Source organism: Branchiostoma floridae, chromosome 17 (genome assembly GCF_000003815.2).
Source record: "Branchiostoma floridae strain S238N-H82 chromosome 17, Bfl_VNyyK, whole genome shotgun sequence".
NCBI classification, from domain to species: Eukaryota; Metazoa; Chordata; class Leptocardii; order Amphioxiformes; family Branchiostomatidae; genus Branchiostoma; species Branchiostoma floridae.
This window is the reverse complement of record NC_049995.1, coordinates 3,204,076-3,228,326: the sequence shown is the minus strand read 5'-3', so window position 1 is coordinate 3,228,326 and position 24,251 is coordinate 3,204,076. Positions and strand designations below refer to the sequence as shown.

General features: G+C 40.0%; 2 protein-coding genes across 2 annotated transcripts; both read left to right on the top strand.

Moving 5' to 3' along the window:
* On the top strand, positions 1-22,640 carry LOC118404910 (gamma-aminobutyric acid type B receptor subunit 2-like). The gene is made up of 8 exons (XM_035804292.1): positions 1-80; positions 8,813-9,349; positions 18,619-18,743; positions 18,987-19,125; positions 19,652-19,759; positions 21,363-21,488; positions 21,859-22,207; positions 22,555-22,640. Exons 2-8 carry the CDS (start codon positions 9,317-9,319, stop codon positions 22,638-22,640), a joined length of 966 nt encoding a protein of 321 aa, XP_035660185.1. The 5' UTR covers positions 1-80; positions 8,813-9,316.
* On the top strand, positions 22,561-24,251 carry LOC118404767. The gene is made up of 2 exons (XM_035804093.1): positions 22,561-22,845; positions 23,265-24,251. Exons 1-2 carry the CDS (start codon positions 22,795-22,797, stop codon positions 24,249-24,251), a joined length of 1,038 nt encoding a protein of 345 aa, XP_035659986.1. The 5' UTR covers positions 22,561-22,794.

The window sequence follows — 24,251 nt, the reverse complement described above, 5'->3', positions numbered from 1 at the left end:
GGACAACCCCGCCGCGAGGACAGCCGTTTGTAAACAGCTCTCTCTAACAATACACCAGCCGTGGGAACAACGGACCAAAGGTATTCCCTTACGTTGTCTTAAACCAAAACTTCAAGACTGTCTTAAAAGACATTTAGATCTTCTTGTGAACAGATAGTCTTTGAAAGTGTTTTGAAAGTCCTAAGACAGGTATACAAAAGAAAGCAAGTGCAAGAAATCGTAAGTTGAGTACGTTTTTGTTAGGCATACGAATCATTACATGTCTTGGTAAGTACATGTACATATATATTATGCTAAGCATATAACTGTCTTTGTAACTACCATTATCTGTACTGTTGGAATATACAAGTAGATTTAAAATGTTCCAAACAACGTTAACCACCGTAAGTGTTTGTGAAACCTTTTGAAATCAAGAATATGCTTTACAGTACATTTGTGAAGATTAGACATCCAGGTATGGTTATGTTTGTGTTGCTTTACAGTAATGTTTTGGTCATAAAGTCTTCCAACAAGTGTCACAATCACAATTGTTTCACACGTTTTGGCGCAAAGTCCTGTATGCAAAACTATACATTCTAACCCTTCAAACTAGAAATAGACACCTTTTTTGCTGCCAAAGCAGTTTTTACCCTATTTTATAGCCTGTTAGCATGTGTGTTAATGAGGTCGGGAGGCCTGTGATGATGTTTACATTTCTTGTTTATACGTCAGAATCTTATTTACCTTGTGGGAGTAAACTTTGTCTTGCTGCTGTTTTTTTGCCCAACCCTTGAATGAAAAATGATTATGTCACTTCAAAATGACAGTTGTGGCTAAATATATACTACGTTCAATGCAGATTTTAAAGATATCAAATCTGATGTTAAAACGGGAATAATCCACGTCCTTACTATGCCGATTGTGACATTTTGTTTGTGTCAGAATTTTTGTTGTGACAGAAGTTTTTTTTTGTTACATAAAATTATTTGTGACAACTTTTTTTAAATTTCTATACGCAATTCCTCCCCCCTCCCTCCCGCCACCTTGTCACCAATGCTAAAACACTTAATTTTGACAAAGCTTTCCGGATCTAACAAAATATCAGACCCTAGAATTGTTCAATGAATAGCTCTTCAGTAGGGTTCAAGTGCAGCGTAGTGCTGTACACCAGGTCTGTGGTGAAAGACAAAGACACGCTTTGAAAAATAAACAACGTTTTGTTGAACGATACCGTGTTAGCAACGAGTTCTCGGGTCAAAAAACGGGTCGGGTCGGAACTATGCTACAAATCATTGGCGAAAGACAAGGGATAGCCCGGGAACAGGGAGAGTTTGCCGTCCGAGCTAGCCTGCCGCCAGATTCTCCGCCGGCCCTGGTTAAAGGTCTAATTTCTAGGGTAGCACTAGAGCCGAGGAGCTTGCCCTCTGGCATCCAGGCTAGTCCAGAGGAGAGGTGGGGCTGTCGCTTATCTTCAAGAAGACGTGCTGACGTGAAGTGCTGAAGTTTCGACGTGAGCAGGCGCAGTCTGTTATTTTGTTAAACTTTCCCATATATATAATATATTACAAAATTCCGCGAATCCATTGAAGCTTGAGGCTCGAACCCCGGTCGGGGAATGATATCGATGTGTGGGGTTGTCCTTTCGGATAGTGACGTAAAGCTGACTGCATCGGATACAGTTGAAATGGGATTCGGAGCATCTTTAAACATCTGTGTTGTATCTCCGTATCAAAAGTGTCAACATAGTTTTTATTTGGTTGCCATGACCTTTGACCCTTCCCATGGGTGATAGCGTGAGATCACGTTCCGCTTCACGCGAGACTTACGGCCGCCAAGTCACGTCCGGCCGATCCAGGGGCTCGGGACGCATCCACGGGGATTTGCAGTCTCATCCCTGTAGGCTTTATTTGCTCTTCGTGGATTCAAATGTCTTACTTTTAAGTCAATGCCCCTTTTTTGTGTGTTTGTTTATACACTGACAACGACGATTTACAGCTAGAACGTGGCATTTGTCGACTTTATTTTCTCATTGTGAATTCAAGTATCTTACAATAACGTACTTGCCCCTCTTTTGTTTTTGTTAATAGACTGGCAACGGCAATTTACAGCTAAAATGTGTCATACTTTGATAGTAATTTGGTAGACCCAACAGTGGATTGTGTATGGTCTTTGCAGCAAATACATTTGGATGCTGTCATTCAAATAGTTGACTTTCACCAATTGATTTGATTCTGTTTGAAAGACTAGGTCAAGTGGCCTGAAACAAGTGTGTAATGATTCAGTTATAATCTACCTTTCTTTCAATTTTTGTAACATATCTAAAACCGTTATCAAAACTGTGATATTTTCGGCTTTTAATCATTACCGGTTAAGTCCACTTGTATAACGTTATATCAAACGTCCATTAAACCTGTCCTGATGACCACCTCTACATAACGGGGCCGCCTTGTCATCGTGGCCGTTTCTGGTGGTCACTTAGATTATTTTTCCATTGACCTGAGGATAAGTAATCCTGTCTATTGTACCATATGTCTACTCTCCAAGCAGAGTCAGAGGTGCCCTTTTCGTTATATGCCGTATTTTTTTCGACCAGCCTCCCTACCAAAGGTCACGATTTTCCCCACCAACCTCTGCTTAGAGAATACCACCTGTCTGCTATAACCATTTTTCCAAGAGCCTTAGTGGTCATCGTAGACCGTACGTTTAAAAACGACTCAAATCCACACAAACTTGAAGATTACAGCCGCATAAGCGTCTTACTAACAGTAACACATAGTTTGGACTCCGAGTAACGCCTCATTTCTTAACCTCAGACTGGTTGCATGAAGGACATCTGGTGGATTCGCAAATATTACAGGGGACAATTGGACAGGGATCACTGCGTACTCTGGGAACGAGCTGATGATTGACAGCTCAATCGGACAAGGTTAAAACCTGAGAGACTGCGTTTATTTGTAAAACCATTTAGACGATCAGGAAAAACAACTTAAAGGGACTTCGGCCGTCAAACGGGTTAAAGAGAAATAAGTGAGAGCCAGACAACAAATTTAACCGTGGTGTTCGTAGTGTTGTAAACGGAATTGAAATTCTTTTTCTATTGATCTGGAATTGAGTCTCAGACACATGGCGTAGAGGGTGAAAGACAATTGTCGCGTTTTTGCTATCACGATTTCTACTGCTAACCCTCCTCCCCTTTCTCTCTTTCTCCTTCTGTCACTCTCTCTTTCCCTTTCTTGATTCTTCTCTTTGCCTCTCACTCGCTCCCTCATTCCCCCTCCTCTTTCTTTAGCCCCAGCATCCTTGAGGAGAGCCATACCTCAAGAACGTTAAAGAATCAAGAACACTTATCAAAGAAACCTAAAGGGGAATTTTCTGGTCTGAGTGGATCAAACCTGGTCATACACGACGTGTACTTACTGTAAAACACTATGTGTTACGGTTTGTGTGTGGCGGTTTGCTCGTTGTTGTGCGAAACAGATTGTTGTTGTTGTTGTTGTCCTAGTTTAACGTCTATTATTTCGCTAGACGTGGCTTCTTGGTGCTGATTAGATAGACGCAGCAAGTGTTTGCAAACAGGTGTCGCGGAAAGAGACAGACAACATCATTACGATTTCACACTGTTCAATTTACTTGAAACCATTTGAGACAAATGAGCGCCTAAGAAAACATTGTTCCGGACGTCAGATTACGAACTGACATGGGAAACCAACTCACTTGGGAAGCAAGTAACTGACAGGGACATATCTTAACGGTCAGTTGGCAAAAGTCGTCGGACCTTGGCCTGACTTGGTCCGATATGTCCGACATGGGAGGTAGTCTCTACCAGACTGACTACGCTGGCCATTTAAGGTCTCATTGATGAGTTTCTTCTTTCCATAGACCTGTATGTTATAATTCGTGTTTTTCATGGGCGCGTTCATAATGACGCTACGTAAAATTTTAGCAGATTTTTCATTCTATGTTGAGCACATTTACCCTATATCGTGGGAAAAAATTGTCAACGTAAACTATACGTAGGAACTTTTTTTATAGCAATTACAAACGACGATTAGTCAATCCCCACAAAAGGCACTTTTTTCGCTTTGAGTGTACAACCGCACCACTCAGAACCCAAGGCTGTGTACCTCCGACCTAGCGCGCGGCTGCAAAACTTTACCTGCTAATATCTTCAGTTAAAAACAAGCTTTCACCAATCTAGCTTTTGAGATCAGTTCCGCTGGCTAAAAGGGAATTTCTCACCGCTAAAAGCACGCGTCCATGCAGCCGTTTATTTTTTGGCTCGGATCTAGTTTAGGGTGCCCACTCGCGGAGTAATACATCAATGAGACCTTATTATAGGGAGGATAATTTACCAGGGGAGTTTTGCAACCAGATGAGTTGGCCGGCCGGAGGGGAAACATGAACCTTAGCGTGGACTGACTCCTTTTGCCAGTTTCCCGATTTTTCCGACTTCTACGATCCACGCACCCCAGTTGGAAGGGCTGGTCCAGTACCAACTTTGAATCAGGTCGTATAAAACAAACTTTTAGCTCACATCGCCTTCTATGTTTATCAGATGTCCTTAACGCTACTTATGACAATGGGTACTGTAGTTAGTAACCAGGTATATCCAGTCCACCGTGGATTGACCAGGATCTGTTCGGGACAGATGAAGCTTTCTACCGCCGGAGTAATCTTTCGCACCCGGTAGGACATGAAAAGGGTAAAAAGAAAGGGTATCAATATAGTTGGATACACACCACTACCAATGGACTAGCTGTATACATACATTACATCAGGTGGATATCATTTCGCACAATATATATATTGCACTATAATTAACCATGTATACGCAATATCATACCGTATTTTTACCGTGATGGTACTTTTCTTCACAAAGTTGCCCCCCCCCCCCCCCCCCCAACACACACACCTGCTTTGGAAGCGTAACATTTACTTTGGTATTAAGTTTTATAAACTCGGCAAACGTTTTTTTTTTGGAATTTAAATGTAAAGTCATTACAAGTAAGTAGATTATCCTCTATACTTGCATCTTCTCGAGAGGGACTCTAGTGGATAATACACCACTCAAACATAACACCTCGGACACTTCAAAATTTCTCAACGCGCGGTCCGTATTTCCGTTGCTTTCTTAAAGAAAACCTGTTGACGTCAAGGATTTCTTGGTATCCACCTGTAATTTTATGAAGACGACTATTTTAAGTGGTGCGCGTACGGAGTACGTTTTGTCAAGCAGAGTGTTTGAAAGAAAACGTCATGGTCTTTTGCACTTCAATGCCGCCATGTTCGGCCGCCATCTTGAAACCATGACCGTTGATGACGTCATAGGCAGAAGAAACAGCAGGTGCTACATTGTTTTATAACAGCTATTTCCTGTGGTGGGACTTCTCGAAGAATAGGTCGCTCTCTTGATCTTGATAACACACTAGTGACCATGTGTAAGGACTATACCATTATGATCGCGGGGAGGAAGCGGTACTGATTGCTTAATGGGAGAAAAATTGCGAAAATGACAACAGTCTGATAAAGAATGTGACGTTAAATATGAAATGAAATAGAGGGTAAATATCCAAAAATGGTGCATGGGGAATGTTGAATACTGAATTAACTAGGCGGCGCTTGATATAGGGAGGAGACAAAAATGTCCATGCACCCTTAAATATATCATAAGTGGAATCGCCCATATGACATTGTCCCTGCGCCCACAATACGTTCTCTGACACTAAAAAAGGTGAGCGCTCCGAATTCGCGGTGAGTTTTATCCTTCTGCTGATTTATTTGAAACTGATAGCGCAATCTTTCTTTCTCTCTTGTTGTGGATTGAAAAGTTGTTTCCAGATTTCAAACATGATGATAGGAGTATGAGATTCGGAGAGTTGTGATTTGTCATTCGTGCAATTGTATTTTACAGCTACAAAAATACTTTTATTGGATTCTCGTTTTAGCTGGGTACATGGGGCTTCTGCATTTAAAGTACGTTCCTAGCCAAAGCAAGGTAATCTTATTTTTATTATTCACCTGAGTGGAGTGAGGAAATAGGTGAAAAGTGTATTTCCCTAGGACACAACTTTGACACACGCTACGGATTCCAACCCAGAACCTTTAGATTCAAAATCAACAACTCTAACCACAAGAGCACCTTGCCACCTTTTGGTCATGACACGGGCATGTTTAGTTAAGGGGTTGGTCGTTACGTGCAGGTATTGATGAGGTTTTCTTTGCGTTTGGAAGGTAATATTTTAATGTCGCAAGGGGCGCAAACGGTTTTAGCCAGCTTTGTGATCATCAAAAAGCGCTAAACGGACGTACATACCTTTATTCAAGAGATGACAATCAAAGGTAACGGAGTTAAGGTTAAGGTTTAGCCGGCTATGCATATGTATTTAGCCTCACGGAGGGAAGTAGCCAAATTTGGAAACATTTACCACAGTGACAATCACAAAATCTAATCTTTAAGCATACATTAAAGCATGCGTAAGGATTAAATTTTTCATCCTTGCTACGATAAGGAATCTTTACGCACCCTTTAAGAAATGTCTGACAATTGTGGTATGAATTTATGATATGGTTACTTTTTGAACGAAATATTTATTGGACTATGACAATCATGACAAAGAAAGTTTAGTATCATCAACCTTGACTTTCCCCTCACTCGAGACGACTTCTCTTATGGTTCGGTCTTTTCCCTGGCACACGCCCATATAGTCTGTGTAACGCAAACTCCGCTCTCCGTTCTGTAACTGGCCCTACCTTTGAAAAGGACCATGCTAACGTTCATAGACAGGGGATGGACTAGTCTGTTCGGCGTTGATAAGAGCCAAGACGGAAGATGAAAATAAGTGCTTCAGTTGAAGTTCCGTCTCTTGTAAGAAAAGGAAGTGCCGGTAGGAAGCTTTGGATCCGCTGGGAGCAGATTTGCGCCAGTCAAGAGTTTATGACATTTCTAGCTACCTCTATGAAAAATGAAGGTATTGTTTTTGGTGAGTGTTGGGTGTGTGTGTTTGTGTGTCTGTCTCTGTGTATGCCTGTGTGTGCGTCTGTATGTGTCTGTCTGTCTGTCTGTCTGTGCATGTCTGTGCGTCTGTGTATTTACGTGTTAGTGTGTGTGTGTGTGTGTGTGTGTGTGTGTGTGGTGTCTGTGTGTGTGTGTGCCTGTGTGTGTGTCTTTGTGTGACTGTGTGGCTGTGTTTCCGGATATTTTTTTTTCGAGAGCATATATTTTTTGAATGGATTGTAATGACATTTGATCTGTGGGTAGGTGTTGGGAAGACGAAGGTCAAGGTCAACTTTGCCCCCCCCCCCCCCTCCTGGTATGTGACCTTTTCCGTAGTCTATTGGCCTGGCCACAATCGTTGTACGATCATCGCGCGATTTCAAACTGATGGCATTCTTGGTACAGTCGTGCATGTCTTGTTGCAAAATCCATCCGTCCTGTAACAAGAAAAGGCTTTCTTAAATGATTGTCGGCCAATGGTTCTGTCATATCCTACTTGAAAATTCTACAACATCGAAATCGTACGATGACTCTTATACGACGAACGCAACTGCTGCGATAACAATAATACCATCAAGTTCCATCTTTATCTATAACTTCCCAGCACTACATTATCTCAACGTGTCCCAAATTTCGGACCACGCTTTTATGCATCTGTTGACGGCTATAGATAGATTCAAATTAGCCAAAACGTACAACCTGGGTGTAAAAATAAACACGCATATACTTCTGTGCAAAGAAAAGCGAAAATGGAACATTGAGTCATGCCTCATTTGGGTAGAAAAATCGGACGGTATAGTCAGGGGAGGATCATTTTTGAACATAATGCTTGTAATTGAAAACATTCAGTGACATTTATAATGATTTGTACAAGGGCATATTTGGATAGTGTCAAAGTCGGAATACATTGGATCATGGCCGAAGTTGCGGTGTGTCGTTCTCTTAAGTAACATTTTCATGCATGTCTATTTTCTCTCTCTCTCTGTTTCTCTCTCTGTTTCTGTGACTAAACACACGCACACACGCACGCACGCACACACACACACACACATACACTGACACCGTGAAACAAGCACACTCACACAAGGATACACTGAACACAAGCACATACGTCCACACACACACATGTTGACAGTTCACATACACATACACTGACACAGATGCGCACATGCATATGCGGTAGTACAGATATACGCTAAGAGACGTATAAGCACACACACACAAGCAAATTCACCTGTTTGGCATCAGTCTACTCGCCATGGCTAGTAATGAAACATCCCCCAACATTGTAGGGCATGCTCTCTACCTTCACCAACACACTACCCCCATACAGCAGCAGCCAATCGTTCCGCCCGTACTTTACCCGCTTTTGTAGCGCATGTTTACCTTGTCAGTTCCCATTCATCCCGAATGTTTTGCCGGCGAATGTCGAGCCACGGAAGCGTGGCACTGACCACTTACGTTTGGCGTAAATGGCAACCTGCTGCATTCAGGTCCGAATCGGCGTTACACAAACATCCCACTGCCTTTATTCTATGTCCTTTCGTCCTTTTCAAAATAATGTAGAGACCAGCTAGCCCCCAGTTTGGGTCAAGTGATTTTACGAAAGGCTGTTTGACTACTAGTTTTGAATGGCGATTGTCTGGTGGCCAAATTGTTATTTTGTTTGAACATGCACTTTTGAAATAGAGTGGTGAAATGCTCTCGCAAAATCTACCAATAGACTGAGGCAGGTAAATACATTTTCTCCTGTCTACCAGAGTCTGTTGTCATTTAGAAATATTGGAAATCGATTTTATCGGTTATAAAAGATATTTTTCTTCATTTTGTTCTTCTCAGGCTAGTTCGTCATTCTTCGATAGGCCGCACGAAGATGACCGAAGAGTGTCGACCTTTACCGATGATGTGGACACCCCAATGCCGACGAGTGCCGATCGTTTCCGAAGTGGACCTCGGCGTTAGTCAGCGCTTGACGACAGAGTGCGATTAGCTCAGGCGTGCAACGGACGGTCGGATGTCGTCTGAGGGAAACGTCAATCATTACTGCGGTTGAAGTCTGGCTTCCCTGCACAGAATAGAGGTCCCGGGTCTTCTTTCCGTATGTTTTAGCACTGTTTACTTATAGTAGGACTTTGTTCCCTCGAAATCCACCGTCTTTTCAGCTGGGGCCTGCGTGTACCATAGATAATCAAAGGAAATCCTTTAATCCAGTGTGGATTTGTACAGAGCTAGCTCAAAACTTCCTCGTGGGATTCGACAGGACAACGAAGGACCCAAACATCTGTGCTAAAGAAAACAGGCGGGAACTCTCTGAGAGAATTTCAGACGACAAATTCGAGAGCTATGGAACGAGAACAGCAAAAGAACGGTTCTGAGGTACGTTTTGATCTATAATCTCTTTGTTTGAAGGGTTTTTCCTTTTAATCGATTTGTAGTATTGTGCCCTTAGGAGTGAAAGTATGCATATGGGACATAATCGTCCAGTTAGTGGGGTTATAGTGCTTGTTTTTAATTAGGCGTAATCACCTTTCATTTTCTAGTGTGTTTTGGACTTATACTTGATTAAGTAATTTCAGACTTTTCGCGTGGGTACATCTTTCATGAAAATGTACCTTTGGCTCATGTAGGGTTTGTGCGTGTTGTTATAATTATTGAGATACAGAAGAGTTATTCGACAACTTCTGAAACTCTAGAACCCAATACGAGCCATCCTTAATTACTGACTGACAAAATCTAGTAGCTACGTATCTACGAAAAGCTGGCTTTTCAAATCCATATTCCGCTCGTAAGTTTTCATATCTTACATAACCATTATATTATACCACGGTAGCTACATATTGTAACGTTATTTGTCAGTGTTCAAATACACTACCTTAAACACATGTACGTACAGGACTTCGTATCTAAACAGTATCTTGGCATTTGTACGTAAACAACAAGGATATCGAAAGACACCCATATGTAGCCACCACGGCCCACTGGTCGTCTGTATTGGGGTTTAATGGATTAAACCGTGCTAATCTACCGTGTAATCGTTCCTGGATTATCACACAAGCTGGCATTACAAGGCCTAATCGTCTTCTGAGCCAGATTAAGAAAACATTTGTGGGATCAAAACTAGAATTAGTAAAATCTAGGAAATTAACGTTTTATATACACAAATGTATAACGATAGAATGTTCATTTGACGTTACACTTTATACATATGTTTGATAAGGATACCACATGTATACGTTTTTCAACCTTTCGTATTAGTGTAACTGTACAAAAGGGCCTTTGGGGAATTCTAAAACATGGCAAGCAACACTATAATCTAAAAACGTGGTAAATAAATTGAATGCAGAAATGGTCTTGATATTTGCAGTGCATTTTACGAGCGTAATTTTACTACCCTAATGATAAGAATAATCTTACACTTCACTTGCGACCGAGAACAAGAAACTAGGAGTTTTTTTTTCTCAAATCGATTATTTCCAGCTGTTTCGTGTGGTCTTCTCCTCCTGTGTATTTTCATTTGGGTAGCATTCCTACTCACTGTGCCGTCACTTAGAAGTTATCGTGTACGGATTGGTTATGTTAGCAAAAGAGGGTTAGTAACCCCCGCGTAGGTCGTACCCTGTTTATTTTTAAAATCCAGGTGGCTCTATTGTCCAAAGACCGCGCTTTGCACGCTCGAACAGTTAATGTTTGGGAGAATCGAAGTGACAAGAGGTTATCGAATTTTGTGCGGGGTCAAAGCTCGCGTTCCTTGTTTCGCCTCGCCCTTTTTGACCTTTAGTGCGACTCGCTTTAAAAAAAGTCGCCTGTCTTTAAACAACCGCGAGTGACCCCTTAGGAATAGAGGCTACAATGTGGAGAAAGACTAGCACATCTGTTGGGCGTATGGGTTCCTTCTTTTGATGAATATCTTTCCCGACACCGAAGCAACCGCATATAAGACCAAGCACGCAGGTTAACACCCAAGCAATTAGTCAACTTCCTATCTGGTATTTTTCGCTCCGTCATATAGCGACCGAGAGATTTGGAGTGTATTAATTACAGAATAGACGCAATATTCGGTGACATTTTTTGTGATAAGAGGGGGGTTGAATGTTTTTTGACGCTTTAGTCTTGTGATTTGGCGCCTAAATTGTTTAAGGACGGATCTTCGAGGGTCATACATATAAGCGTATCTACGGAGAAACCGTCAACAGCGTATACAGTATGTCTTATCCGACGATAAAATACACAACGCGGGCGTTGTTAATAGTTCCATACCCCGTCCTAATTTTTAAACAGAATTCAATTGCAAACAAAGAACGCTTTCAAATTTTACTGGAATGTTAAAGTTTCCCTAGGATTTTCAAGTGGTCCGTGAACATTCTAACGGACTATCTTTGAGGTGCTGGTACGTTTATTTGCATGGGTAGCTTTCTAGGGCTTGTGCTAAAACCGTGAAATTAGTGTCAAGGGGTTTGAATTTGTTGACTAAAACTAAATAAAGACAAAATCGTATACATAGCCCATTTCTAACAACGCCTTGAATAGAATAAGACTATCGTCACAAGTATATCAAGTTTCTTGCATGGAGTCGTCACTGCTTTAAGAAACTAACATAGATTCCTTAAAGATTACAAGTTTGGGGATGGAATTTGCTTGTGGATTGCAGGTGCCTTTGAGGTGAATTACTGACCCGTGTATAATAGCTGTGTAAACCAACAGTTGGACCACGGTATTATAGGTCGGTTTTACAAAGATTTGGAGGGGTAAGGGTCATGCCGAAATGTTCTCTCACATCTGTCCGTTTGGGTTATACACGTGTTAGGGGGTAAAGGGGTCAGGTTAGGGTGAGGGGGTTAAGCGACAGGATAGAAAGAATCGTAGGGAAGGGAGATTACAAAGTTGACGTAATCAGGGTCAATATTTCGTGTCGTCTCTCTCAATGAAAACGTCTTTTAATTTGATTTGTAATCGTTATTGTTGCATGCTACATACAGTAAAATGACAAACAAAGAGAGAAAGGAACAGGAGAAACAAAAAAGACGATCGCGAAAAGAAAGAAGTCTTTACAGTCAATTGAAATGAAAGAAGTATAGTGACCATCCCTTACACACACGTACACACACACACACACACACACACACACACGTACACACACACACACACACAAACACACACACACACAGAACGTAACAATACCATAGTGCATCGCTCGTAGTATCACATACAATACAGAGACTAGTACGTAAACGACAAACTTTCTTTGTCAATATGGATTACGTACATCCTTACAATATAGAGATTGTGCCCTCATTCAAACAAGCACGTTAAAACAGTACGGTTGACTGTACCTGACATACACTTAAACCTTATCTTATCTTACCTTACACCTCCGCCCTGTCACAGAATAATTTATCGCAGTTTCTATTCAAAACCGTGACACTTTCCAGTCTGAATGTTCAATCGATAAGCCCTGTACTCCAAACAGTCAGGCTTAATATTTTATGACCCTTTTATGGCGACTCTATTTATTGCGCGGTTTGCAAAAAAAGGAGGTAGCAAGAGTCGTCGGCAATTGAGTGGAAATCTTTTGAATCCGGAAAAGATGTCACAGGCAATTTGCGTCGGGGTAAAAGTTAATGAAGTATGAGTGATTGCATTATCTTCCTCGCTCTGTCCTCACGACATGTATTAATTGTGTCTGTGTCAGTTGGACAGACTTTGTGACTGGAAAGACTCACAGTCTTCTGTCGTCATGTCTGACTGTCAATCAAATCGCAAGGAATCATGGTCATTTTTTTTTAGATAGTCTTTTTTTAGTTCTTGGACCGACATTGCATTTTTGTGCATTTCCTCTCCTTTTTCGCATAATCTTGAATAATGAATTAAGAAAGTCAGACAGAAAGTTGACAGAAATAAAGTATGGACCAATCATGTGAAGCAAATTCACGATACATAGAAAAAAATGTAAAGAGAAGTAATACCTAAAATGATGAAAGTTTTATACTATTAAAACATTTATGTAAAGATGGTAAAAGAGAACATGCTCCGTAATAAAATCAATAGCAAATATTGAATAAGATATACAAATTGTATTAGAATTTGGATTTTGCATAAATTAGAATCAGAAAACGGAAAAACGGAAAATGATTCAGTATACTATTAAAACCTTTTTTTGTAACGGTGGTAAAAACATTTTTCGTAATAAAATCAATAGCAAATATTAGATAATATATACATATTGTATTAGAAATCCGGTTTCACGTAAATCAGTATTGGAAAACAACATTGACGTTGGACAGACCACACAAAATAAAAATTATTCATTTTTTGTAACGGTGGTAAATCTAATTCAAAGCTTATGTGATCTGATCAATGGCAAATATTGAATAAGATATACATCATTATATTAGAAATCGCGTTTCACATAAATCAGTATCGGAAAAGAAAATAAATCGAAAAATGAATCAGTATAACATTAAAACCTTTTTTAACGATGGTAAAAGAGAATTCAATGCTTATGTAACCAAATCAATAGCAAATATTGAATAATATATACATATTGTATTAGAAATAGCGTTTCACATAAATCAGTATGGGAAAACGCCATTGGATATATACAGACCGCACAAATTATGGCCCAACCAAAGTCCTTATTCAAAATTGAACAACGGATTAAATGGTAAAAATAGAACATGCCTATGTAACCAAATCAATGGCAAATATTGCATAAGATATACATATTGTATTAGAAATCGCGTTTTACATAAACCAGTACCGGAAAACGTAAATAAATCTAAAAATAAATCAGTACACTATTAAAAACTTTTTTGTAACGGTGGTAAAAGAGAATTCAATGCTTATGTAACCAAATCAATAGCAAGTATTGAATAAGATATGCATATTGTATTAGAAATTGCGTTTTACATAAATCAGAATCGGAAAACGCCATTGGTTATGAACAGACCACACAAATTATGTCCCAACCAAAGTCCTTATTCAAAATTGAACAACGGATTAAATGGTAAAAATAGAACATGCCTATGTAATCAAATCAATAGCAAATATTGCATAAGATATACATATTGTATTAGAAATCGCGTTTTATATAAACCAGTACCGGAAAACGTAAACAAATCTAAAACTAAATCAGTACACTATTAAAAACTTTTTTGTAACGGTGGTAAAAGGGAATTCAATGCTTATGTAACCAAATCAATAGCAAATATTGAATAATATATACATATTGTATTAGAAATAGCGTTTCACATAAATCAGTATGGGAAAACGCCATTGGATATATACAGACCGCACAAATTATGGCCCAACCAAAGTCCTTATTCAAGATTGAACAACGGATCAAATTCAGTGCACGCGATGATCTTCTCGCAAAAACATTTGTCCAACGCTCAGAACAGCTGAAAGTTCTACATGTATCCATCCGCGTTGTGAATACCAGACCAGATAACTCATGTATATCCTTACGCCAAAAATGTGGCTAAAACTGAACAATATTCACCAAACTAGGAAAGCTGAGACCATATCCGTTCCTTCTAACATAAAAAGTCTCCAAACCGAACTAACATTTTCAAGAAAAGAAACTTAATATTTTCAAGGATGTATCCAATTCTATAGTCCTCCGCTGCCCAATGTAACTGTAATATCAGCTCTAGCCCTGTTGTGGCATGCTTTGGAGTGGGGAATGCACGTGTTATAAGCATTATAAGCATTTTTTCTGAGATTACTACGTATACCTGACGCTATTTTAGAATAACGTGAAGCTTTAAATAGTATGCCTAACTCTAAGATATCAGACGTTTTCGTGCCATGTCATAATGATACATTAGACACGTTTAATTGACAAATTGTCATGTCTTTCAACTTGACCGAGATGGAACAGTCCTTTGATATGATTGTCTGTTTCAGACATATTTCCGATAGTCCCGTCAACAAAATATCGATCAGTTCATTTGACGAAATGCAGCAGGAACAAAATGTAGAAGGATCAAGAGTTCAAAGACCTCACCCTTCCTTGAAATAGAATTTTACTTTTTCTAATGTCTTGTCTAAGTGTAGCTCATTGATTATGCAACTAATGGAAAGATTTGGAAAATATAGTTAATACAACAAAAAGACACAGAAAATAATAAGACCCCCTGGGAATTTTTAGCTTCTTCCGTTAACCCCATGACCTGGAAAGTCTGTCGTATCTGATAATCGACTTTTCCGCCAACTCTGAACTCTACTTCTTGTCAGACTGACAGTTGCGTGAGTCTGACCGATGCTGTGACTCCATCTCACTTCCTGCAACTCTACTGGCAGTATATTCAAATAACTACGAACACACAAGAGTACAAACATCCAGACACACGGAAAATAAAACGTCCCCACACGAGGGCAACAAAAAATTTGTTGACATATGGATTAAATGAATGGGACATGAATGACATCAACTCCCATAATTCCACCGGATGCCACATTAACCCCGCCACATGAGAAAAAGACAAATTTTCGGTGATTTGAAGAGATGTACCAATACAACATCGGTAATCCCGATATATATACACTTCAGGATATTGAAGTGTTCAAGACAATCTTGAGAAGGCCTCTATAACATTTTTTATGTGGCTGTGTTATCATGGTACCCGTTGGAATTAACTCTGAGAGTTGATGTTACATTGCATGTATTACGGATATATCAACACGATTTTGGTCGTTTGAAAATGACGTCATCCTTTCTGTAACGTTACACCGCTTCATTTCAACAGGTATCCTTGAATTTATGAAATCACTGCAAAAGAATGATTACATCAAATCGCCAAAGGGACCAGTCATAGCCTCACATCACACAGGCTAATTATTAGATATGTCAATGTATGACATTGATTTATTTGTAAGAAAACTGATAATTTAATAGAAATGTCAAGTTCCGACATTGATTTATTTGTAAGAAAACTCAAACACAAATACTTCACACCTGCGTTTACCTCCAAAACGCTGTTCCCAGTATTTTACACACAGAAGGGTTTATTTTGTCAAGAGCACATTTTGTTCTGAAGAGCTACTTGTTTGGAGTTCGTAGCGTGTTCAAGTGGAAATGCGCGTAAAATTTCAGACGATACTTTCGTTGCCAAGGCAACGGCACGGGACGACAAGGAACGGTACTTGCCATGTCAAGGATGTACTTACCAGTGGTTTGAAACGTGTTGAAGGCCACGGTAAATAAATTTTATGGATGGCATACTATGTAGATCCCAGATCTAATGCGGGAGCACAGAAAATTCAAAATGGTTGAAGAAACAAAAATGCCTGAATGTTCAAAACAGAGACCATAGATGACTAAAGAAGAATTGAAACACCATAAATGTTGTACCAAAAATTGAAAAGATTTGTATCGCAGCCAACAAGACTTTTGTTACTGTATTCAAGAAGTGAAGAAAGTAACACCAGTTTGGTGTGTTCACCAAGCATCACCTATCAAGGAGGCCACTACGTTGAAGGCTCACAAAAGGCCATCCAAAATTATTATGTGAATAAAGAAACTCCATATAACTAGAAGAAAAGCAAAGATTTGCTGCCACATGTATCTCGTGTTGATTAAACTAAGGCGACAGTGTTCCGTAAACACGGATACAATAAGAATCGTGTTTGGCGTAAACTGTTAGCTGTAAACAGGGTAATAATTGAAAAGAACGCAAAACATGTTGTCCGACAACATCTTAATTCTCTCTAAGATACCAGAGATGTTTGTTAAGGAAAGAATCTACGCCCCACGTTACTTTATCGGACGTAAGACTAACTAGGTCAGTCGTTGTGATATCAGATACACATTTATCTGGAGTATTCGCAGAGTAAACCACTGTAAGACCTGTACATAACGTCGCGTTGGCTATGTAGACAAAACGATATCAATACAGAGATAGTAAGATAATTGCTCTACTCTTTTATAGGGGAACATAACAATGGGACCCGGTGTTATTTTCTAAAAGAAAAATATTATTATGATTGTCAAATGAACAAAATTTCATAAAACTTAATTACAGCTTGATTGACGACGAAACAGACCATTACGATCAAGTAACTGAATAATGCCCCGCCCCCCCCCCCCCCCCCCCATGCAAATCCTTTCTGGAATCGAGGTATGAGTTCTTACGGGATAATTGCAAAATAGTCAGCGAAGGGAAAACCAAGTTACTAATTGCTAAGTTACTATCAGACGTCGAACTAACTAGATCAGTAGTGAGATATCAAATGCACATTTGTCGACAGTAATCGCAGAGTAAACTGCAGTAACTCCGCGTTGGCTTCGGCACTATAGCAATAGAAAGATAGGGAAGTGTATTCGATAACACTTTTACTTGATTTTAAAGGAGAACAATGGAAGCAAGCTAGTGTTACTTTCTAAAAAAAAGTGCCAAATGAACAAAATTCAAATTTCATAAAAATTTAATTACAGCTTAATTATAATTGACAACGAAGCAGATCTAGACCATTCCCATCAAGTAACTGAATTGTGCCACCACCCCCACCCCCACCCACATGCAAACCCTTTGTGGAAAATCTAAGTATGGGGTTCTATGGGATAATTGCTAAATTATATAGCCAGGGAAGGTAAAAAAAACAATCTGCTAATTGCTTAGTTGCAAATTGTTGAAAAAGTCATGGGAACGAAATATAAAAGTTTGTATCAATAAATATACCGAACCTATGCTCTTGGTTTATTTTTCTACTTTTTGCTGTGTTTTGCTATCTTGTGTTTTTTCTGACAGCAATTGGAAATGTGATTTTGACATAATCACTGTGGATTATATAAGATACTTTTGCTACGTCCTTATTTATTTATTCAAATCCATAAGCACCTTGTCCCTGACTTGGTCTAGGAGACGTGTATCGTTTGGGACTATTTTGTTGACACAAGGCGCCCTCCAACTAGTAATAAACACTCGGACAGTTTTCCAAGGAGGAACCTTGTTTGTCCGGGCATACTTTACACAGGTGAATAAATAGGGCAAACACCGTACCTGTATCTAGGGCTCCCACCATGGATACAAAATGGCGCCGCCGTCATGTTGTTAATCTCTAAGCAGATGTGTGGTTCAATTGCATGCTTGCGTATGGCGATATCATAAAAAAACGTTAATATTGTTCCTCTCATGCTCCCTTTTCTACACGTGTCTTGTGATATCTTTGTTGATATCTCCTTCTCGTGGTAGATTCTTTTCTTGCGTTATTTCATACGTTTCCTAGTATTGTGGAGGCATCCAAATTTTGCATCGTCACATGTTTACAGCAGTATGTCGCATTTTACCACTCTTGAAAACTTTGCTACGATGAAATCTTTGGAAAAATACAGGGTTTACTGGTGCTGTGGATTTATTGATTCGATAACCAATTAATTGGTCAGTTGGTTGGTTGGTAAAGTGGTTAATGATGAAATTAAGTCATGAATAATCTTTTAGTCATTTTAATCATCGATTTATTGATTTATAGAATATTTGATTGACAGATAAAGTGGTTGATTGATTGAGTGATAGATTGGTTAGTAGGATGTGTTGATTAACTATCAAATAACTCTGTTTACTGTCTATCGTTTTGCGGCTTAGTAAATCTAATTATTGCTGGTTTACTGATCAAATCTATAATCAAATCCATTGCTGTAACTGCAGGTACAGTATGTAGATGTGCGAACCATCACGCCTGCGCTGTTCGGAGTTGTGTGTTCCTTCGCCATGATGGGGATAATCCTGGCGGTCGCCATCTTGGTTTTCAACATCAAACTGAGGCAGCAGAGGTAGATGTTGCTATTGTTTATCTTATTATTATTGACAGTTTATCATTTGCTATTGTTTAGTGAAAGTTTTTTTTTGCTATTGATGAGTGATGGTTTTACTGTTGTGTATTTCTGTGTATTTGTTTGTCTATTTGATTTGCAAACTCTGTATGATTTGCAACAAGGAAAAAAAAGACCGCTGTGTTTTTTTCAGATATTAGTATGACGTTATATAATATCTGTTGTTTTGTTTTCATTTCTCAGACTCATAAAGATGTCGAGTCCAAATCTGAACAATCTGATAGTCGGCGGGAGTTTATTACTTTACGGCGCCGCCATTTTGTTTGGCTTGGACCGTTCGGTGGTGGGAGGATCTGACAAAGCCCTGCTGCACTTGTGTCAGGTAAGGGAAAGAGAGAGCGAATGAATCATTAAAAAATGACAAAAACATACTAGTAGTCTGTAGGTAAGCTTTCATAATCGTATTAAAAAATGAATGGATGTATGAATTAAAAAAACCTTCATTGTACGTTTCTGTTCTTTCAAGCTAAGTGCAGGACTAGTTCTAAGTAGTTCTAAATAGTCTAAGTACAATTACTATTGCTGTAAGAACACGTTACCTTTCTTCATGTAACTACAAATTCTAATGTATGCTAGTATGTACAGGTTCAACTTATTTTAGTGTCTTATGAGATGTAAATGTAAGGGCAGATGAAGATTAAGATACATGGTTTGTCTAATTGCACGAGGAATGTAAATTTTTCTATGCTATTGAGATTGTGAAAACATAGGAATTTAACTTGTAGCCAGTAGAAACAGTGGGAATCTTTTTGGAGAAAAATGTAAAAATTCTGGACTGCAGACGATTTTTTCACTGATTCGTGGAACGAGAGTTATCATACTGACGTCATTTGTGCTCTCCTTCCCAGGTCAGGACGTGCTGCGTTGTGATTGGCTTCACTCTTGTTTACGGTTCTCTCTTCAGTAAGACTTGGCGGGTCTACAGGATATTTCGCAGCTCCACAGTGAAGCGTATGGTATGTCCGCTACCCATCTTAACACTAACTCTCTAACGCCTTCTAAATGTTCATACTGTCGGGTCAAAACTTTGATTTTTGCGAGAAAAAAGAGCTCTCGTGACAAGGCGAGAGGATTTGGACAGACAAACAAAATGTTTTGCATAGTTTTCACTTGTTTGATGTCTGTGAGAGCGTGACTTCTTTTCATCTTGTCTGTACAAAAAAGGCCACAGTGAAATCAGTTCTTGGGGCGAAGCTTTGTATATAGAAGGGTGTAACAAAACTACATGCACACGTGTTGACAATGCACTTCGCGTCTTTTTTCTAAATTGTCCGTACCGTGTCTCAACGTTCTGATGCGGTTAGGTCAGTTCTACACTATGTGTTACACAAATTTGAACCAGTGTCTGTATAAACTTTAAGATAGGTTAGTTATTTCCTTTTATTTTCAATTCTATATCTTCCTTCAATGATAATTTCTAATCTATTATAATTTAAGAGTGAATTAAACAGGGCTCACTTTTAACCTACATTTTCATGTTGAATCCTAAAGTTACAGAAATTTCAACTATTGTCTATTTGAAAATAGGTTTTATTATTTCATTTTATTTTCAAATTCTATATTTTCTTTAAACGCTAATTTCTTATGTACTATAGTTGAATACTTTCTCGTTTAGAGCGAATTAAATAGGACTCGAAAACAATCGAAGGATCGCTGTGTCTTAACAACATATTTAAGCACGCTTTTTGGGCACATCTCGTTCATCGTCAACGTTTTTCAACTTGTCAAAGCCCACGCGCGGCGGCCGTCCGATTGTTGACTCCCAGCCAACCGTTAGTAAACATAGCGTCAGGTTCGGTTACGTTACATTTCAAAATACCGACCGTTGACAGACGACGTGTTGTGGTAAGATGCGAGCCGCGGGCTTCTTTCACTCTTGCCAACGGCTCGTAAAGGGTACATATTTTTGAAAAGGTCACATTTGAACGTGGTCTTGACTATATGGTTGAAAGCTTTTCTTAAGAAAATGGCCAAATAATGACTGCTCTTCAGCATTAAAACGCCAAGGATATAAAATATACCTTTGCAATAGCAGTGTTTATTGCAAGTTTGTCACGTTAATTTTGGCTCTCAAGACTTTACGGCTTACTAATAATAGGTTGCAGGAAAATATCCGCAATATCTGGTACAGGGGGGTCGTAAATAATGTCAATTAGGGCTGAATTGGATAGAGGCGCGGAGGAAGTGTATACTTCGTATGTCAATCAGCTGTGGATAGCCTTTAAATAATAGAAGACGAAAGTAACTTTATAAATTTAAAGCGTGAAAGGTCTTTTCGATTGCATACTATAGCGCTAGTTCACCTTTATCCGCTGACAACCAATATCCGTTACTTTCAAAAACAGGGTATTTCAATTATCAATGCGACGGATTGTGCTTTCAAATTGCAATATTTTCAAAATATTACAGTTTGAATCTACCGTTAGTGAGCTTGGTATCCCACAATGCACTGTTTCTTCCAAGCAACGGATATAGGTCAACCCACGGATAAAGGTACCCCCGTTAAGATCTAAAGGCTAGACTAACCTGACTTTCTATGCCAATTTCACTTGTTCGTAGGTTATTCGTGATGACAAGCTCTTCGCGACCGTAGGAGTCATCCTGATTGTTGACGTGCTCCTGCTTGGGATCTGGTTGGGGCTGGACCCTTTGAAATGGAGGACTGTAGGCGTCCCAGTAAGGAAGGTGAGAGTGTACCGTGTAGTGGGGACATCTAGTAAGATTTGGAAAAACTGCAGCGTTTGTGCTTTATTGAACAAAACGAATATAACGTTTTAAAAAGGGCTACGTTATGTTTTCTATGCACATAATATGTATATAGCATCGACATGGGGCGAATCTGTTTGTTTTAAACACGCTCATGGGGGCAGCCATGTTCGTTATCTGATGAATTTTGTTTCACATGGTTCATATTAGTTACCTGACTAGTATTCACTGGGACCGAGGTGCCACGTTTTGTTTAGGCATTGTTGACTGTTCAGCATTGCGAAATACACTATTTTCTTGGTAAGAGTGTACGCTTTTTATACGCTGTATACGCTTTTTTTCCCTACAGACGCTAGAATCCATGCCTGACAGCATAGTGACAACAAACGTGGTTTGGGTGCAGAGATGCTACTCCGACAACACCGAAGTCTGGATCTCCGTATTCTACATACTAAAAGGTCTACTACTCCTGTACGGGACCTACCTATCATGGGCAACAAGAGGGGTCAATTTTCCCGCCATGAACGATGCCAAACCGATCATCTTGAGCATCTACTGCTGCGTGGTGCTTGTCGGGATTGCCACGCCCCTGACCTTTCACCTGGACCAATGGCCTGACGCGGTGTACGCATGCGTGGCTGGGGTGTTGATCGTGTGCACGACGGTGACGCTGTGTCTGCTGTTTGTTCCAAAGGTACGTAATGTTTGAGAGACTGTCAGGGCCCACGAAGGAAGTGGACATGAAAAGAGAAAACAGAAGGAAAGAAAGAAAAGAAGGAAAGAAGGGAGAAAGGGAGAACATTGGAATGTCCTTTAAAGGGAGTCATTTTTTTGAATGAAATAAAACAAGAATAGAAGAAACGAGTGGAAGAAAAAAACGAAAGAAGGACATGATGAAACGAGAAACGAAACAACAATATCGGATCGCAAGAAGGCAACTCTGAAAGATATTCGTATGACATACATATGATACAACGTACAGAGACAGTATAGAGTGCAAAAAACCTATGTATTACATTAAAATCAGGTATCTCTTTTTGCGCAGGTAAAACTGTGGAAGGAATGGACAAACAACAAGACTTTGAAGAGTTTAGGATCGCCTCAGTTTCTCAAATCGAGTCAACCGTGTAGCCCACCTAATCCGGCACCAGAGACCCCTGGCGGTCAGGCCAGTCACTGCAACCAAAGTAAAGATGGCGCCAACGGTAACCAAGCAACGGAAGGGAAAGATGACGCTGTGTCGTCCAAGAGAGCAAGCAGGACGTCACTGATTCTTGATACAGAGATGGCGAAGTTACTTGAAGAGAACCGCACACTAAGGAATCTCTTAAAAGAGGTAATAACATTTCTTCGTTTTGATTTGTCCCAATGCTTCAACAGTTCAAACCCTCCTATTTCCGACTTCCATGTAGCACGGCGATTTAAAAATTCATATCACTGCTCAGTGTCCTCTAAAAATGAACGCCTAGAAATTGAGAAGGATACTTGTTTTGCTATGCATATATGGCTGTTTTCGTAGCCGTTGTATACTTGTAAGGTGCTGACCGTGGTGCTGAAAAGTGATTCATACAATGTATTAACCGCAAGGTCTTAGAGACATTCGAAATACAAGTAAATAGATGAACGTTAGCTGCAATATCCACTCTTTAAAAGAAATTACAGACTTCTCAATGATAGATTAAGCTTGATATTTTACTGTTGCCAGTTCTGTAAATTCTATTAAGCTTTATTCTTTTTCTGCCTATACATCTATAGAAGGAAACCAATATCAAGGCTTTGCAAGAGAGAGTTGCGTCCGCGAAGGATAAACTACTCAACTTGGTGGCGCAAGTGAATCCAGATAGCGGTTTTGAATCCGCTTCCACGGTACAACGCGAGGACTCCGTCGAAACGGACAAAGAAACTACAAACAAAATGGCGGTCATGTTCCAAGGGGGTCAGAGGTCAGCTATTACGCAAGTACAATCGAGAGATGTGTTAACCCAACGGAATGATGGGAAAGGGATTTCTAAACTTTCTTCGACTTCCTCAGATACGAGTAGCCTCTCTTGTACCAGGGAAACGGCGGTTAATTCCCCTACACACGGCCCTCCAAGTAGAACACTACGGTACATTCAAGAGCAAGGAAACGCCATCGCAGAGGATCTCAAATACGCGGACGGTTTGTTTACGCTGTCGCTGGACACCGGCGAAGGTTATCCGCCGCGAAACGGCAACCGGGATTTGTACGACTTATACCGAAGCGAGGGAGCCTGGGACGACTATTACTACGACCTCTCCGACTCGGACTTATCTGTTTACGACATGATGTCGGAAGACTGTGACAGGGCGATGACGTATGGCGGGAGAACTCAGTCAACCATTTTGACCGACAGTCGTTTGTCGCCCGTGTTTACCGGCATGGGAAACCCCAACTTCAGGTCACGTGACAGCCTGTCGTCCATATCGTCTGACGATGACGACGACGACCTCTTGAAATTTTTCCCGCCTCCTCATTCTGTTCTTAGAAATAGCCCGAATGGACCACGCACACAAACAAAGTGCCCTAACCCGCAAACGGTAACTTCTGTGAACAAGACAAGACCGTTTTTAAGCACGTACAGTATTAATCTGTGGAATAACACGAGAAAAGGCGTAGCTTCAAATAGCGTAGAATGCAAGGTAAAGCAGGCAGGAAAGAGTACGGAGTTAGTATTATCTCCTGTAACGTTTTCGTCATCATACCAAGACACTTTAGTGTAA

What these genes read in the sequence shown, in the direction of transcription:
- LOC118404910 (XM_035804292.1), top strand. Translation starts at nt 9,317, where the DNA reads ATGGAACGAGAACAGCAAAAGAACGGTTCTGAG. An exon ending in TAGGCGTCCCAGTAAGGAAG is followed by an intron (nt 21,489 to 21,858) that starts GTGAGAGTGTAC and finishes TTTTCCCTACAG; the next exon opens with ACGCTAGAATCCATGCCTGA. An exon ending in GCTGTTTGTTCCAAAGGTAC is followed by an intron (nt 22,208 to 22,554) that starts GTAATGTTTGAG and finishes CTTTTTGCGCAG; the next exon opens with GTAAAACTGTGGAAGGAATG.
- LOC118404767 (XM_035804093.1), top strand. Translation starts at nt 22,795, where the DNA reads ATGGCGAAGTTACTTGAAGAGAACCGCACACTAAGGAATCTCTTAAAA. An exon ending in TAAGGAATCTCTTAAAAGAG is followed by an intron (nt 22,846 to 23,264) that starts GTAATAACATTT and finishes ATACATCTATAG; the next exon opens with AAGGAAACCAATATCAAGGC.